Genomic DNA, 15,974 nt, shown 5'->3' on the forward strand with positions numbered 1-15,974 from the left:
ATCAACAAGAAAAATAAAAAACAAATTATAAACTGAAAAAAAAAAGGATAGGCCTTATGTCTAATCTTTCTAACTCAACAGTTCCACATTCATATAACATTAATGAATAATTATTTTTTTCTCTCTCATTTTCTCCTACTTGACTCCCTAAACTTAAAAAGGCATCTTTAAGACACCTCCGCCTCTTTGGGGAAAGAAGTAGTGTTAAGTAAAAAGAAAAATATATACTCCATTATTATTATTTTTTAAATATATTTTATTGATTTTTTTTTACAGAGAGGATGAGAGAGAATCAACCATCAGCTGCCTCTTGCACACCCTTTATTGCGGATGTGCCTGCAACCAAGGTACATGCCCTTGACTGGAATCGAACCTGGGACCTTTCAGTCCGCAGGCCTACGCTCTTTCCAGTGAGCCAAACCGGTTTCGGCTATACCCCATTATTAAACTTGAAAATATTTCCCATTTAACCTGCATCATTAAGTATAGTTTTATGCCATGTCGGTGGCGGGTGTCATGGCAGGATCCTCCATCAGGCCCCATGACCCGCGCTGTCAAGCTCTGAGTCCACACTTCCCGTGACCGGGCCTGAGGCCGCGGGCTCCGGCCCGAGGGTAACGCCCGCGCGCGCTCTCTGCTCCGCGGGCCGTGGACTCCGCCCGGCGCCCCACGGAGGTGCGAAGCCCCGGGGGCTGAGATGAGGACGAAGAGGGAGGGCTGACTGTCCGGAGGCCGAGGGTGAGGGGAGCCGAAAGCGTCTGCACCCCGAAGTCCCCGGCGTCCTCCCCGCGCCGCCCGCCCGCCCGAGGCCTCACACAGCAACTGACAGAATCACGGAGGAACGGGACCCGCGCGCAACCCATGCTCGGCTTCCCCGGCCATCCCTCCTCCCGGCCCTGCCCCTCCCCTCTGCGTCCTCCCCCGCCCCGCCCTGCCCCTCCTCCCCTCCAGCTTCCGCGCACGCCCCGCCCCGTGAGCTGCCACGTGAGGGCGCCTGCTCCCCAGCCAATGGGCGCCAGCCCCGCCCCACGCCCCCACCTGGCCCCCCGCCCCGCGCGCCGCCACGTGACGCGGCGCCCTGCCAGCCAATGAGCGCGGGCCTCGCCTCGCGCCCCGCCCCGCGCGCCGTGGCCGTTTGAAGTGACTAATTTCTGTCATATGACTGAGGCGCCCATGGGGGTGGCAGGGCGGCTCTAGGAGCGGGGGCCTCGCCAGGAGGGACCCCGGTTCGGCCGCGGCTAGCATGGCTCCTACGCTGTTCCAGAAGCTCTTCAGCAAGAGGAACGGGGCGGGCGCGCCCGGTCGGGACGCGCGGGACCCGGATTGCGCGTTCAGGTAGGGCGCTGCGGGGCTGGGGGGCGCGGAGCCGACGGCCCGGTGGCTCCGGGCTCCCGATGCGCCGGGCCAGTCGGTGTCCACGTCCACGCGGCGGTGCGGTGCCGGGAGTGGGGCCCGGGCCGCGGCCGGAGGGGCCAGGCGGCGGCGGCCCAGGGCCTGCGCTGGCGGGTCCGAGCTTGGTCCTCTCTCCCCACCCCCCACCCCGGGGCGCCCCTTCCCTTTCCTCTGGGCCGGTTTGTTTACGTCCTGCGCTGCAGCGACGCGCGGCGCCTCTGCCCCTCCGGCCCAGGCCCCGCGGCCTGGACCCTGAACGCAGGGTCCTGGACACGCTTTCCTGGCGGCGAGCGGAGTTGGGCGCGGGTTGGGTTGGACCTCAGCCGCCGTCCTCCAGGCGGAGAAGTCCTCCCCTCCTCCCCGTGACCAGTCGCCCTCTGGGTGCTCCGTTCCAGCTGGGCTGGTGGGGTGGGGAGAGCTGCACGTTTTGGCCGACCCGTCTGGGGGCAGGGGAGGCCGGAGGAGCGAGTGGGCAAGGCGCCGTTCTTGCAGGTTTCTTGGAAACTAAAATTGGAACTAAAATGGGAGGTGTGCGGTTACCGGGCTGAGCGGCATTCATGTTTTCGAAGGAAAAAATGTGAAACCAAAGCGATGGTTACTACTGACCACAGACTGAAGCTGGACCGAGTCAAATGAAGCGTGGCGGTGGAAAAGGATCATAGAATCATCCCCATTTAGAGCGGTTACTAAAAAGGAATCGTTAAAAATGGAAAACGACAGCAAAATATGTTGTGATACGACGGGCTTTGCTAATATTTTTTGGCTGCAAAACCTGTTGCTGGTAGAGAAACTTTTTAAAATTGTCGGGCCATGTAATAAAAACCCAAGTTCAAGGTGGAATTTGGTCGCCAGTCTGCATTTGAAGAAGAGATTACGTCTTTCAAAACAGCCTTCATACTTGTGCGGTGTGGAAACTTGTATATATAGCTAGGCTAAATGTCAAATATCACTCATACCTGGTAGGATAGTGGAGAACCCAGTTGTGCAGCGGTAGTAGGAAAAAATGAGAATCTGTTAGATTTTGCCACTGGCGAAAGTGAGAAATGACTACACTGGCTTAAAAGTTTTGATGTTAAGATTATTCACTCTTGCTACTGCAGGTTACATTAGTAAAATATTCAGGAATACATGTGGAATTGAAGTAGTAGATGGAAAACTTTAACTGACTTTAGGGGAAGAAAAATTTCAGTTGTGAATATTTTGGAAAAGTGCTCAACATCAGTTTTCTAGGTTTTGGCCTTTTCCACTGGGAAACAGATGTATTACCAGAGTCATTTATTGACTTAAAAAAATTCTTTAGTGTTTTCTTTTTGAAAAATGAAAGTGCAGTCTAGATAACACTGCATTGAGTCGTCCAGTAAATCAAGCAGGTTTAGGAAGCATATTAAAAAAAGTGACCATTGTATAGGTTTTTCTATATCTGGGCAAAGACTGACTAGGATACTCAGGTTTCCAAGCGTCTCAAATCATTCATGTGAAAAACATTTTCATGTCTGTTTTCTAAAAACATGAATTCTACTATAAAGTTGTGTAATACTACTTTAGAGTTGCCAAAGCACTTTCTCAGTAGTTATCTCGTGTGGTATTTCACAACCACCTTGTGAGATAGGACAAGTAGCAGTATAGGTAACTACAGGGTCCTTTTTTTAGTGGAAGTAAGAATTATGTGTAAGCCTGCATTTACATACTGTGTAACTGCAGTATAATAAAGAAATGATTGCTTTCAAAATAAAGTGAGTATGAGTGTACATGTGAGAAAATAAAAACTGGTTAATGTCACAGAGCTAGTAACCTGCAGATCCAATTAACCCACATCTTTTTAAAAACAATTTCATTGTCCTGTAATTTACATACAATAAAACAGCCATTTCAAGTACATTATGACTTGTATACAGTTATGTACCTACCACCTGTGAAGTTTTGGAACACTGGCCTCACCCAAAGAGTTTCCTCTTCCCCTTTGCAGTCAGTCCTTAACTCCTCACCTAGGGCAGTCACTGATCCGCTTTTTGTGTAATGACAAGTTTTTTTTTGTTTTTAAAAAAATATATTTTATTGATTTTTCACAGGGAAGAGAGAGGGATAGAGAGTTAGAAACATAGATGAGAGAGAATCATCGATCAGCTTCCCCTTGCACACCCCCTACTGGGGATGTGCCCGCAACCAAGGTATATGCCCTTGACCGGAATCGAACCCGGGACCTTTCAGTCTGCAGGCTGACGCTCTATCCACTGAGCCAAACCGGTCCCGTCAAGTTTTGACTTCTTTAGAATTTCATATGAATGTAATCATAGTGGTAATCAGGCTTGGACACAATTAACCATTAGTAACTAACTATACCCCAACCTCTAAGAAATCAGTTCCTAGAGGAAGTAATATAGTACTAGGCCCATTGGTGATAAGCTGCAATAGGACTCTGATAGGAGAGACTTTGATAAAGAAGCCTTGGTAGCCTTTTAATATTGTCTTTCGTGGTTAACCCATTGGAAAAGATGGTTAGGGGTTATCCCATTCCCTTCAGGCTTCTTGACTCTTCACGCCCTTCCTGCTTGTTTTATCTAAGCTACTTTGAGATGGAGGTGAGTGTGAAGGGTGTCACTGGGGGGATATTCCAGTCTTTTATAGAATAGTTTGTTTTTATCCCTTAAGGAATTTTGGGTAGAAGGTGCATTTTAGAAGGCATTGCTTTATGTTTTCTCCATCAGGCTGCTTTCCAGTGGAAGTAAGAATTAAGTGTAAGCACAGTAACTACAGAACATATAAAATGATTGTTTTAAAAGTAAAATTCTTGGAAAAAGTTTATTTGGCTGAAGAAGGTTGTTTCATAGTTAAATGTCTGGAGGACATAATTCATGTTTTGTTCAAACACAATTTCTATATTTTTGTTTTATTCCTATTGCATCAACATTTGCTCAAATTGTCTGTAGCAGAAATTCTTAACCTGTTGCAACAACCTAATTGGTCTTTGCCATCACTTTTGCCTTTCTCCAAACTATTCTCAATACTTAAAAAAGTGCAAATTCTGATCATGATCAGCAGGCAAAATGGTATAGAAGTTAATATCTTCATTTCAGTTATTTTAAGAATTTAGAGAGATAAGTTACATTAAGTACTTAATGCAGCGCTTGCTTGCCACATGGCTTTCAGGAACCAGAAGTAGTTGTTATATGATGATCTCATGCTTATGTAAAACTATTCAGTTTAGGTCCAAACTCCTTCAAGTGGTCCTGTATGATGGTGTGTGGCTTTTCCAAAGTCTCTAGTCTTGACTTTAAAAAAAATTTCTATAAAGTCATTTTTTAAAAAACATAGCCATTATTCTATTATACTTAACAAATTTTAGATATTTATTCTTAATCTACATTCAAATTTTATCAATTGTCTCAAAATGTCTCTTTATAGGTTTGTTTGAATCAGAACCTTAAGAGTGAATATTGCGTTTGCATTTATGTTGCTTAAATAATTTTTATTCTATAATATCCCCCTCTTCCCTTTAAATGTGATTTGTTGTTGAAAGTGGTTCATTTATCTTGTAATATTTCCCACACTGTCTATTTGGTTGTTTGCTTTCCTTATAGTTTCCTTTAATTCACTGGTTCCCAGCAAACTGTTTTAATAAGCCCCTTCCAGCTGATTCTGATGCTCAAGTATGAGAGCCACTTGTCATAACCTATTTTCTGTTTACTTCAGACTGGTAGTTAGAAACTTCATTAGATTTAGATTCAACTTTTTTTTTTTTTAATAAAAATATTCCTTAAATGATGATGTGCACTTACTATCCATCAGAGTTACATAATGTCTGGTTGTCCCACTGTTAGTGATGCTAAGATTGATTAGTGATTTCAGCCTTATTTTTACTATAAAATTCTCCTTTCACTAATGATTTTACCATCTTTTGTTGATTTTTGCCAGAATTCATATCTTGTTAGGAGTTGTGACATGGTGATATCCTGAATCTTTAATAAGAACTTTTCTCTTATTATCTACTGGGTTACTCTTGGCCACTGGAGACAGCATAAAACTGTGATTGTCTTTATCATTTTTTCAGAACAGTTTATAATGAGTTGTTTAATGAAGATTTTCATTTTAATAATCATTATCATCATGAGTTCCTGGATTTTACTGTATTAATCCATTATAGTCAAATTGTCCCATATTTGGCCATTGAAAGACTTCAAATTTTTGATGTGATCTCATTAGCCTTTGATAATATCTCTCTTCCTTTTGACCTTAATTCATCCCTCTTCCTTTCCTATGGTTTTATTAGCTGGGACTTACTTAAGATTCTGGGATGTACCATGCTGTGCTGTTTCCCTGTTCTTGGTAGTAGCTTTTTGTTGTGATGATCTGCATTTATCCTACATACCCCTTCTTTCTCCAGGAAGCTTTTTCTGATTTCTCCCAGACTGAGTTAGGTTTCACTGTAATTTCTTCCATAGCTTATTTCCTTCTGTGATATTTATCCAGTTATCATTACTTGTCTGCATCTCTCTTCTTTGCTTGAGAGCTCCCACTTCAAGGTGTATTTCGGAGTTAGAACCCTTTGGAACCACCTGATGGGTTGTTTGTGGGGAACAGATATATAAGTTTCTGTCTGGAATAGTTACGTGGACACGATTTTCCGAGGGAGGATATAATATTGTGGAAGTCTCTCTTGAAACACCTTATCAAAAGTAGGAGCCTTCTTTCCTATTTTCTATCAGAGCACACTATTTATATTCTTCATAGCTCTTTTTACAATTTATTTGTTTCCCTGAGAGCATATTGTTGTGCCAGTATACACAATGCCTGAGTATATGCTTAGTAAATATCTGTGGAATGAATATATGAATTATTTTGAGGGCAGATGGAGAGAATCGAAAGTTCTATTTTGGACACATGGTCTAGTTTTAATTGCTAATGAAATATCTAGTTGAGAGATAATAAAGTAAATCTGGAGTTCACAGAAGTTGGGACTGGGGATAGTAATTGGGATTTACTGTCGATATTAAAACTAAGGGAATACATGAGATTATATAGGAAGAGGTTGTGGACAGAGAATTGGAAAGAACAGGACTTTGCTCTGAGAAATGAAAAATGTACATCTATGGGAGAGGAACATCTATGAAGAAGGAATAGCGGAGAGAGTGGGAGAGCCAGGGGTGTGTGGTATTAATAAGCTTAGAAAGGGAAGTGTTTCAAAAATGATGGAATGATGAACTGTTTTGTATGTTGATTGCTGATAGGTCTTGTGAGATGAGCAACAGAAAAGAATCCATTGGATTTGTCAAGTTGGAGATAATTGGTGATGTTAATGTCTTGTTTTATGTTTTTCTTTTTTTTGAGGAGGCATATTTGGGGAGGGAGTGAGATAGATGTGGAGTAAATGAAAGCTAAGGAAATGGCTTCACTCTTAAAGCATTCTATTTCTGTAGGAGAAACAGTCTGTAGTGCTGAGTTAATTTTTCTCTTTCAGTATTCTGATTTTATTTCACATTTTGAGCTTCTGAAGTTTTTAAAAACTAGCTTTTTTTTAAAAAAAATCTTTATTGTTGAAAGTATTACGTTTCCTAAAAGCTAGCTTCTTAATATTGTCAGTATCTGTAAGAATCATATTTCACAAGTTTAAATTCTTTATTGTTGAAAGTATTACATAAGTCTCTCTTTTCCTCCATTGACCTCTCCCCAGCTTCTCCCACCCTCTAGCACATGCCTCACTCCCCCCCCCCCCCACTGTCTGTGAAAAGTTTTGTTTTCTCAATGTGATTTTTTATAAAGACTTTCTGCATTCAAGGGTTTTTATTATTTTTAAAATACTACCCCTCCATAAATTACACCTTTTAATCTTATATTAGGAATAATGGTTATAATATTATTTACTGAAAATCCTGTATGATATTAAAGTAGAAAATTGAGAATTATAAGTAAATACATGTCAATGACCTGTGGTACCGATATTTGTGTTTAATTTTGCAGTAAGAATTGCAAATATATTTTGTTTGATTTGCTTTTCTCTCTCTAAGTAGTGCTGTTAACTTTTTTAGTACCATGTTTATTAAAAGAGAATAGGTTAGTGACAAATACAGGTTCAATAGTTCATAAAACTTGGACCTCATTTCCTACTAGTATAATAATTATTGTCTTAAACATGATGAGTTTAAATTATCCTTTAGGAAATATTTGCCTTAAAAAAAGCCTTCCTGTATAAAAAGTAACAGAACTTCTTTATTTAAAGGAGCTCTAAATCGTTCTCACATGATCCTCTGTTCCTGTTCTTGGCACCAACGTGCTGTTAGTCTACCATGTTGAAAAATGAGAGAATCATCTTTTACTTCTCTATGATTGCCACATTTTGTCATTGTTAAGTCCTGCTGATTGAAATTCTGCAATATCTTATGTCTTTTCCATTTTTCACTGTCATCATCTCATTTAGGCCTTTAATGCTTTTCATAAAAACTTGCCATAAATTTCCCACTTTTTCTATGTTCATCTCTACATCATTCTACTTGTTGGTTTTTTTTTTTTTGTTTGTTTTTTAATATATTTTATTGATTTTGTACAGAGAGGAAGAGAGAGAGCTAGAGAGCTAGAAACGTCGATGAGAGAGAAACATCGACCAGCTGCCTCTTGCACACCCCCTACCGGGGATGTGCCCGCAACCAATGTACATGCCCTTGACCGGAATCGAACCTGGGACCTTTCAGTCCGTAGACCGACGCTCTACCACTGAGCCAAACCGGCTTCGGCTACTTGTTGGTTTTCTTAAACCATGATTCTGACCAAATCACCAGAAATTCTCATTGACACCCTATTGCTTAACTAGAGGCAAGGTGCACAAAATTTGTGCATGGGGGGCGGGGGTGGATATCTGGGACCCATCAAGGATATCTGACTGCCTATTTAGGCCTGATCCTGGTGGCTCCCAACCGCTTGCCTTCCTCATTCCCCCTACCGTTTCTGCCTGCCTGCCTGATCACCCCTAACTGCTCCCTTGCCAGCCTAATTGCCTTTAACTGCCCTCCCCTGCTGGCCTGGTTGCGCCTAATTTTCCTCCCCTGCAGGACTTGTCACCTCCAACTGCCCTGCTGGCCCAGTCATCCCTAACTGCCCTCCCTTGCAGGCCTGGTGGCCCATAACTGCCCTCCCCTGCTGGCCATCTTGTGGCAGCCATCTTGTGTCCATATTTGACCAAATGGGGGCGGCCATCTAGGAGATCCTGCAACATGTCTGCCACCAGAATGATTATTCCCAGCAGTCCTGGTGCTCCCTGCGCTCTGGGTTTCCACTTCGGTCCAGGGGCTGACATAGAACTATGATTCCCAGAATTCCTGGTGCTCCCTGCACTCTTGGTTTCCACTTCTGGTCCAGGGGTTGCAGAAACCAAAAGGACTGCAAATTCCAGCCGCCTCCAGGCTGAGCTGACAGGAATGGACACTCCAGTGGTGTCCCTGGGACCCTGGCTGCGTGCACTGGCCATAGGCTCGAAGCTGGTGGGGTCCCAGGGATGCCCGCTGCGTCATCCCAGCTATGCAGAGTGTGGGTGGATGTCCCACCCCGCCCCCGACTGCTCAGTGCCTGCCCATAAGCCTGCCATCTTTGTCATGTTAATTTGCAAACTCACTCCTGATTGGCTGTGGGTGTTGTGGAGGTACGGTCAATTTACATATCTGCCTATTACTCATATACAATAGATGGTCCCATTTGTAGGATGCAACTGGCAGGCTCTTTGCAGTTTTGGGGCCTGCTTTCTTCCAACCTTATTTTGATCTGTTATATATAATTTTTAAAGATTTACATTTATATCCAGAAAATACATTGTGAAGTTTATAAGAAGGAGAATAAAATGTATGTGTGATATGGCTCCCATAAACAGGGATTTTTGTATTAATTTTGACTAATTCCTGCTTTACAGTATTAAACATAGAATGCAGAAATGTAATAGGAATTGTTTGTGAATAATTTAAATATTTCAATTTTTCACCAAAGACATACCTGAACATAGGTAAAACATGAGACAGTAAATCCCTAGGTTAATATACTAGCTATGATATGAATGTCTCCAGGGCCCTTGGAACACCTGACAGACTAGCTAAGCAAGCTCATCATTTGTGTCAATTTGACTCTAAATATAGCATGTTGAGCCTGGCCGGTGGGCCTCAATGGATTGAGTGCCATACCATGGACAGAGAGGTCCTGGATTTGATTCCCGGTCAGGGCACATGCCTGGGTTGCTGGCATGATCCTCCAGTAAGGGGGTATGCAGGGGGCAGCTTCGATGTGTCTCGCTCATCAATGTCTCTCTCTCTCTCTCTCCTTCTCTCTCTCCCTCTCTCTCTCCCTCTCTCTCTCCCTCCCACCCTCCCTTTCCTTTCCTCTCTATCTAAAAATCAATTTAAAAACATTAAGAAAATATAATATGTTGAATATTTTGTCCCGAGGCCTATAGAACTGTGGTAGGAATTTACTTATAGTAAACCCTCCTGATCTTAGAGGCAATTGCTTTTCCAATTATTTTGCTGTTTCTTTGAGGACAGTAAACTTTTAATTTTATGGACCTCGATTTAGTGGACTTTGGATTTTCCAGGCAGAATTTCTGGTCTATATATCATAAGTGAAAATTAACACCCTGTTAATTTAAAAATGCTTTTAACCAAGATTTGGTTACGATTAAATAAACAGGTTATATTTGTTATCAATTCACTTTTGGTGGTGTTTTATTTTTGTTTTTTTTAAAAAATCCTCACCTGAGGATATTTTTTCCATTGATTTTTAGAGAGAGTGGAAAGGAAGGGGGGAGGAAAAGAGGGAAGGGGGAAGAGAGAGAGGAAGGGGAAAAGAGAGAGAGAAAGAAAGAGACATCAATGTGAGACACATTGATTGATTACCTCCCTATGTGCCTTGACCTTGGCCGGGAATCAAACACATGGCCCTTGGTTGTGCAGGCCCACCCTCTGATCACTGAGTCACCGGGGCCCAGCTTCACTATTTTTTTTATTAAACATTTTGATTGATTTTTAGAGAAAGAGAGGAAGAGGGATAGAGAGATAAAAACAGCTACAAGAGAGAAACATCAATTGGCTGCCTCTTGCACGCCCCCTACAGGGAATTGAATCCACAACTAGGGCATGTGCCCTGACCAGGAATCCAACAGGTGATCTCGTTTCATGGGACAATGCTCAACCACTGAGCCACACCAGCTGGGCTTCGCTGTTTATTTTTAACAAATTTTAGCCAATAGTCCATATGTTGGAAAGAACACTAGTAATTTTGCTGACATTAATAAATACTGCATATCTACAACTTTAGTCTACATAGAAATCTATGAGTCACCATGCATAAACAGTTTTGGGGAATAATCAACATGGGATCATACCCCCATTGCACCCAGTAATTGGTATGATTTCCTGCAGCATTTTTAACTCAGGGGATGTTCTGTGTGCTAAGCAATGCCCCAGCCATGTGCATTTGTTTACTCAGGGTGACGAGAATGTACGCATTTACTAGACCTATTCAGTATAAATTTAAAATTACAGTAATACATATAGAAAGTTTTTCTGTGAAATTAAATTTTTCATACATACTTAAATTTAATTACATAAATGTGTCTACATAAGTAAAAACAGGCAAACTAACTTGTCAGTTTTTCAACATGCATTAGGGAAAAAATTGGACTTTTGGCTTTAACAGACACCCCCTCGCCCCAGTTAATCTATTATATCAAGGTTTACTGTATTTACTTTTACATTTACACATCGTATGAATGTACAGTTAAGAAACGTATTCATCTTAGGCATTATGTAGTAATATCCTATATTGGTAAAGGTTGAGGTCTTAAATAAACATGCACACACACACATACATACCCTTCCCCCTTCATTCTGCCAAAATTACAATGTTTGGTTACCTTAAGTGATTAAGTTTAGCTATCCTTCCTATATAATAAAGAGCTAATATGCAAATAGTCATCATACCCTCCACCCTTGCACCCTGCCCCCTGTCCGGCAGAGCTTGACCTGAGACTGCGTTCCCCTGCCCGGTGCCGGGCCAGGGGACATGAAACTGCCCCCCACCCTGCGGGGCTTGACGGGAATGGGGCCGGCTGGGTCTGGGTCTCATGCAATTTCGAGGTGTGCGCACGTGGGTGGGGATTTGACTCTGGGTCCTGTGGTGCACACGAGCCTCTGTGACAGCTGGGAGATTTTCATATACATTTTACTAATTTTCTTTCATTTCCTACACTTCTATTGTAGAGAAAGGGCAAATAGCAATATTAAAATATTTCCTCTAATTAATTCCCTTTTAGTGTGCATGGATTTTGTGCACCAGGCCACTAGTACTATTATATTGTAAATGTTCATTACTGAGCTAAGTATATTATGTTTTCTTGTAGTTAACCGCCTTGGAGAGGGTTCACCTTGGTTTTTTTTTTTTTTTAAACTTTAGCCAACTATTTCTACCAACACTTTGCCCCCAAATACCTCTCAAAACAACTTAACTCTTAGTTAAACCTATCCGATACTTGATTAGTTCACTTTTCCTTTCTTTTTTATTCTCTCCTGCATATGTCCTTGGAACCCTTTGCCTTTCTCCATTTCTGGTTTGGACTGCTTGCCCTGTATGTCTGCTCCAAAGCATTGTCATGAGGCTTTCTTTGCCTTCCTCCTGGGAATTCCTTTGACCTTTTTTTCGTTAGACTCTGTTGCCTGGCTTCCATGACTTTTTCCTCTTTGGATTATGCCCTTGTTTGGGGTGCATATTTCCTTTAGGAGTTTTCTGAGAATGAGTGCTTGGGAGGTAAATTTTTTGAAACTTTCTTTTTATGCTTGGTTGGCAGTCAGGTAGATTCTATGTTGAGAATACTTTTAACTCAGAAATTTGGAGGATTTGCTCCATTGTTTTCTGGCTTTCAATATTGCTACTGAGAGGGCCAGAACCATAACTTTCAACCCCCAGGAAGCTTTTTTTCTAAGTCATAGATCAGTTAAGTGGCTGTGGTAATGACTTAAGCAGAAAATGTGCAAACCAATGAATCCAGGATATACTCCTCATCTACCTCCTTTATTGCCCCTCTTATACTCCTGGGCACTATCCCCTTGCTTTAATCATCCCAGGGCCAACTACCAGCCAAGGGGTTGTTCCTATACTGTGGAAATTATTTCAAACTAGCCAGTCCTAAACCTACTTAACTTGCTTACCCTTACTCTGCCTTGCCCATCCTTTCCTGCAAAAATCACACTTTAATGATACATTTTTCTCTCCTCTAACTCCTGATCCACTCTGGCACTTCTTGTGACCTGGTGTATTGTGGCTTGCCTCCTTTTTCTAGGGAACTGTGAATATACTAGTAAACTCCTTTCTTCATGAGAATCATATCCGTGTCTGTGTCTTACCATATCCAGTTAATATAAACAATATAGTTTTGTGAGTCTTGACAAATGTATGCACCTGCATAATGACACACAATGAAGATACAGACTTTTTATCACCCCAGAAGTTCCCTTGTATCCCTTTTGTAGTCAGTAACCAATGTCCATTTCCCTTGACTCCCAGACAACTTCCGATCTGCTTTTGTCATTGTAGATTAATTTTGCCTATTCTAAAATTTAATGTAAACATCAGTAGAATGTTTTTGAGATTCACCCATGTTTCTGATTGTTTCAGTAGCTAATTGCTTTTTATGGAAGACCAGTATTTCATTATATTGATATACTAAAATTTTTTTATCCGTACACAAATTGATAGATATTTGGATTATTTCTGGAGTGGGGGTGGGGGGAGACTTTTATGTATACAGCTGCTATGAACATTCATGTATAAGTCTTTGTATAAAAATGTTTTCATTTCTGTTGTGTAAGATACTTAAGTGGAATTGCTAGACTATAAGCAGGTGTATGTTTAATTTTATAAGAACCTGCCAAACTATTTTCCAAAGTGTATGCACTATTATATTTTCTCACTGGCAATGCATGATAATTCTAGTTATCACTAACAGTTGGTATCAGCCTTTTTAATTTTAGCAATTCTAGTGGTGTATAGTGGCATTTCATTGTAGTTTAATTTGCCTTTCCCTCATGCCCAGTGATGTTGAACATATTTTTGTGCTTATTGGTTATTCATGTATATTTTTTTTGTAATGTGTCCAAATATTTTGCTATTTAAAATTTGAATTCTTATTGTGAGTTGCAAGACTTTATAAAATACATACGTATATATATACAAGCTAAAATCTTAAATTCTAGAGAGAGGAAGGGAGACAGGGAGGGAGGGGCCGAGGGAAGGGTCAGAAAGAGAGAGAGAGAGACACATTAGTTAGTTGCCTCCTGGAGGTGCCCAGAATGGGGATCAAACGCACAATCTGGGCATGTACCCTTACTGGGGAACAATCAGGGATTGCTGGCTCCCAATCGCTCACCTGCCTGCCTGCCTGATTGCCCCTAACTGCTTCTGCCTGCCAGCCTGATCACCCCTAACCACTCTCCTGCCAGCCTGATAGACACCTAACTGCTCCCCTATTGATCCGATTGCGCTCTCCTGCCGACCCGGTCACCCCTAACTGTCCTCCCCTGCAGGCCTGGTTGCCCCCAACTGTCCTCCCCTGCCCGCTATCTTGTGGTAGCCTTCTTGTAACCACATGGGCCAGCTTGTGTGAGGGCATGGCGGACAATTTGCATATTACCTCTTCATTATATAGAATGGCAAATAGTGGTGAAGCAAGTCCTATTTTATGATTGTGTGAGTGTATATGGGTACTACTATTTGGGAGAGCATCAGTTGTACAAAGGTAATTAGTATAAGTAAATTCTGATAATCAATTGAAGCATTATTGGAAGTTGTTTCCAATTTAAGTTGCTACTGTATCCATAATTAGGAGATTGATTTAATAAATTATGGTATAGCAGGACCTTGAATAATGTCATTTCATTCTATGTGGTTTCATTATTCTGTTGATTAGATGCCTACGAACTTAACTTATGTATATCAATTAGTCTATTGTAGCAGTGGTGGGCAAACTCATTAGTCAACAGAGCCAAATATCAACAGTACAATGATTGAAGATTTTTTGAGAGCCGAAAACCAACTTCTGCACATGAGCCATGAAGTTTCAGTTGCACTGTACATGCGTGCCCCATGTGGTATTTTGTGGAAGAGCCACACTCAAGGGGCCAAAGAACTGCATGTGGCTCGTGAGCTGCAGTTTGCCACCCACTGGCCTATGGTAAAATTGGTTTTGTTACATTATCTCATTTAAAGGTGCAGACCTTTATATACATTGGGATACTGTGTAGCTATTAAATAGAACGTGGTAACTCTATTCCTTGGTAGATATTTCCACATACATTAAGTTAAAAAAGTTGCAGGATAGCCCTGTCCAGTGTTCTCAGTGGTTAGAATGTCGGCCCACACACTGAAGGTTTGAGGATTCCATTCCTGATCAAGGGCATGTGTCTGGGTTGCAGGGTCCATCACCAGCCCTGGTCACATCAGTGTTTCTCTCTCTCTCTACCCTCCAACCCTGCTCTCTTCCTTCTACCTAAAAAATGAATGGAAAAAAAAATTATCCTCAGCTAAGGATTAATAATAACAATAGCAAAAAGTTTCAGGGCAGTATACAATATGATCATGCTTTTATTAACATAGTCATGTGAAGTATTAACCTGTTTATCTGTACATGTGGAGAAAGATTAGAGGGTTTTTCACATTTTGTACTTGCTGTTTATATTCCCCTGGCAGAAAGTCTGTTGTTTCTATAATTTATAAAATATAAGTAATAAAAAAAAATAATTTGCTCAAGATCCACACAATTGTAAGTGGCAGAGCTAGGATTTGGAATTATCAGGCAACAAGGGTGAAATTTTGCAGAGGAATATTTATCAGTGAAAACTGATTTGCAGTGGAAAAATATTTAATTTAATTTTTTTATTTTTAAAATTTACATACAGTAAAATTCCCTTTTCTGAGTTTTTTTTTTAAAAATAAGCTACTTATGGAAGAATAATGTACTTAAAAATATACACATTAATAAAATCCTAAATAATATGTATTTTATAAAACTAGGGGAAGAAATTTTGCTAAGCAGCCACCAGTACTGGAAAACATTCGAAGTTTGGTAAAGGACAAATTATTGAGGTAGGACAGGAAGATGATGGAAAGATAAGTGAGGGAGGAAGAGATAAGCAAAAAGCTTTCCCAACATAACACCAAAATGCCAAGTACTGGTCACCATCAGAACCCCAAAGCATCATATTCAATTGGAGAAATATTTTCTGTACATTGGGAAAAGTGATCCAAGTTTTTTTTAAAAAAACCTGTAGAAGGATTTTGCTTTAGAGAAATCTAATGTTAACTAGCCAATGTTAAATATGTCTCTTGAAAGTAAAGAATATGTCTTATAATACTTTTAACATAACATTTTAGTTTTTTGCCCCACAACGCAACATTCACCATTCTCTCTATAAAACATACTAACCAGCGAAGGATGACAAATGAATGTACCTTTATATATTTTAAGCTAAAAATATTACATGTGGTTTTTAAATTCTCACTTCACTAGACTTTTTCCATTAATCTGGAAGTCCCAGTTGTCAGATAAGACAACTTATTTT

The 15,974-nt window shown here is 41.2% G+C and overlaps 1 protein-coding gene across 3 annotated transcripts in view; it reads left to right on the top strand.

The window, feature by feature from the left end:
* Window positions 1-1,150: 1,150 nt before the first annotated feature.
* Window positions 1,151-15,974, top strand: part of FNIP1 (folliculin interacting protein 1) — a 91,901-nt gene continuing 77,077 nt past the window's right edge. For 2 of the 3 annotated variants that reach the window (XM_084886561.1, XM_084886562.1), the window contains exon 1: window positions 1,151-1,335. In XM_084886561.1, the coding sequence (XP_084742687.1) occupies window positions 1,244-1,335 (92 nt within the window). In that variant the 5' untranslated portion in view covers window positions 1,151-1,243. The remainder of the gene's footprint in view (window positions 1,336-15,974) is intronic. The other variant, XM_084886563.1, reaches the window with a different exon arrangement.

This window comes from Pipistrellus hanaki (genome assembly GCF_964339955.1).
Source record: "Pipistrellus hanaki genome assembly, chromosome: 5".
Taxonomy (NCBI): domain Eukaryota; kingdom Metazoa; phylum Chordata; class Mammalia; order Chiroptera; family Vespertilionidae; genus Pipistrellus; species Pipistrellus hanaki.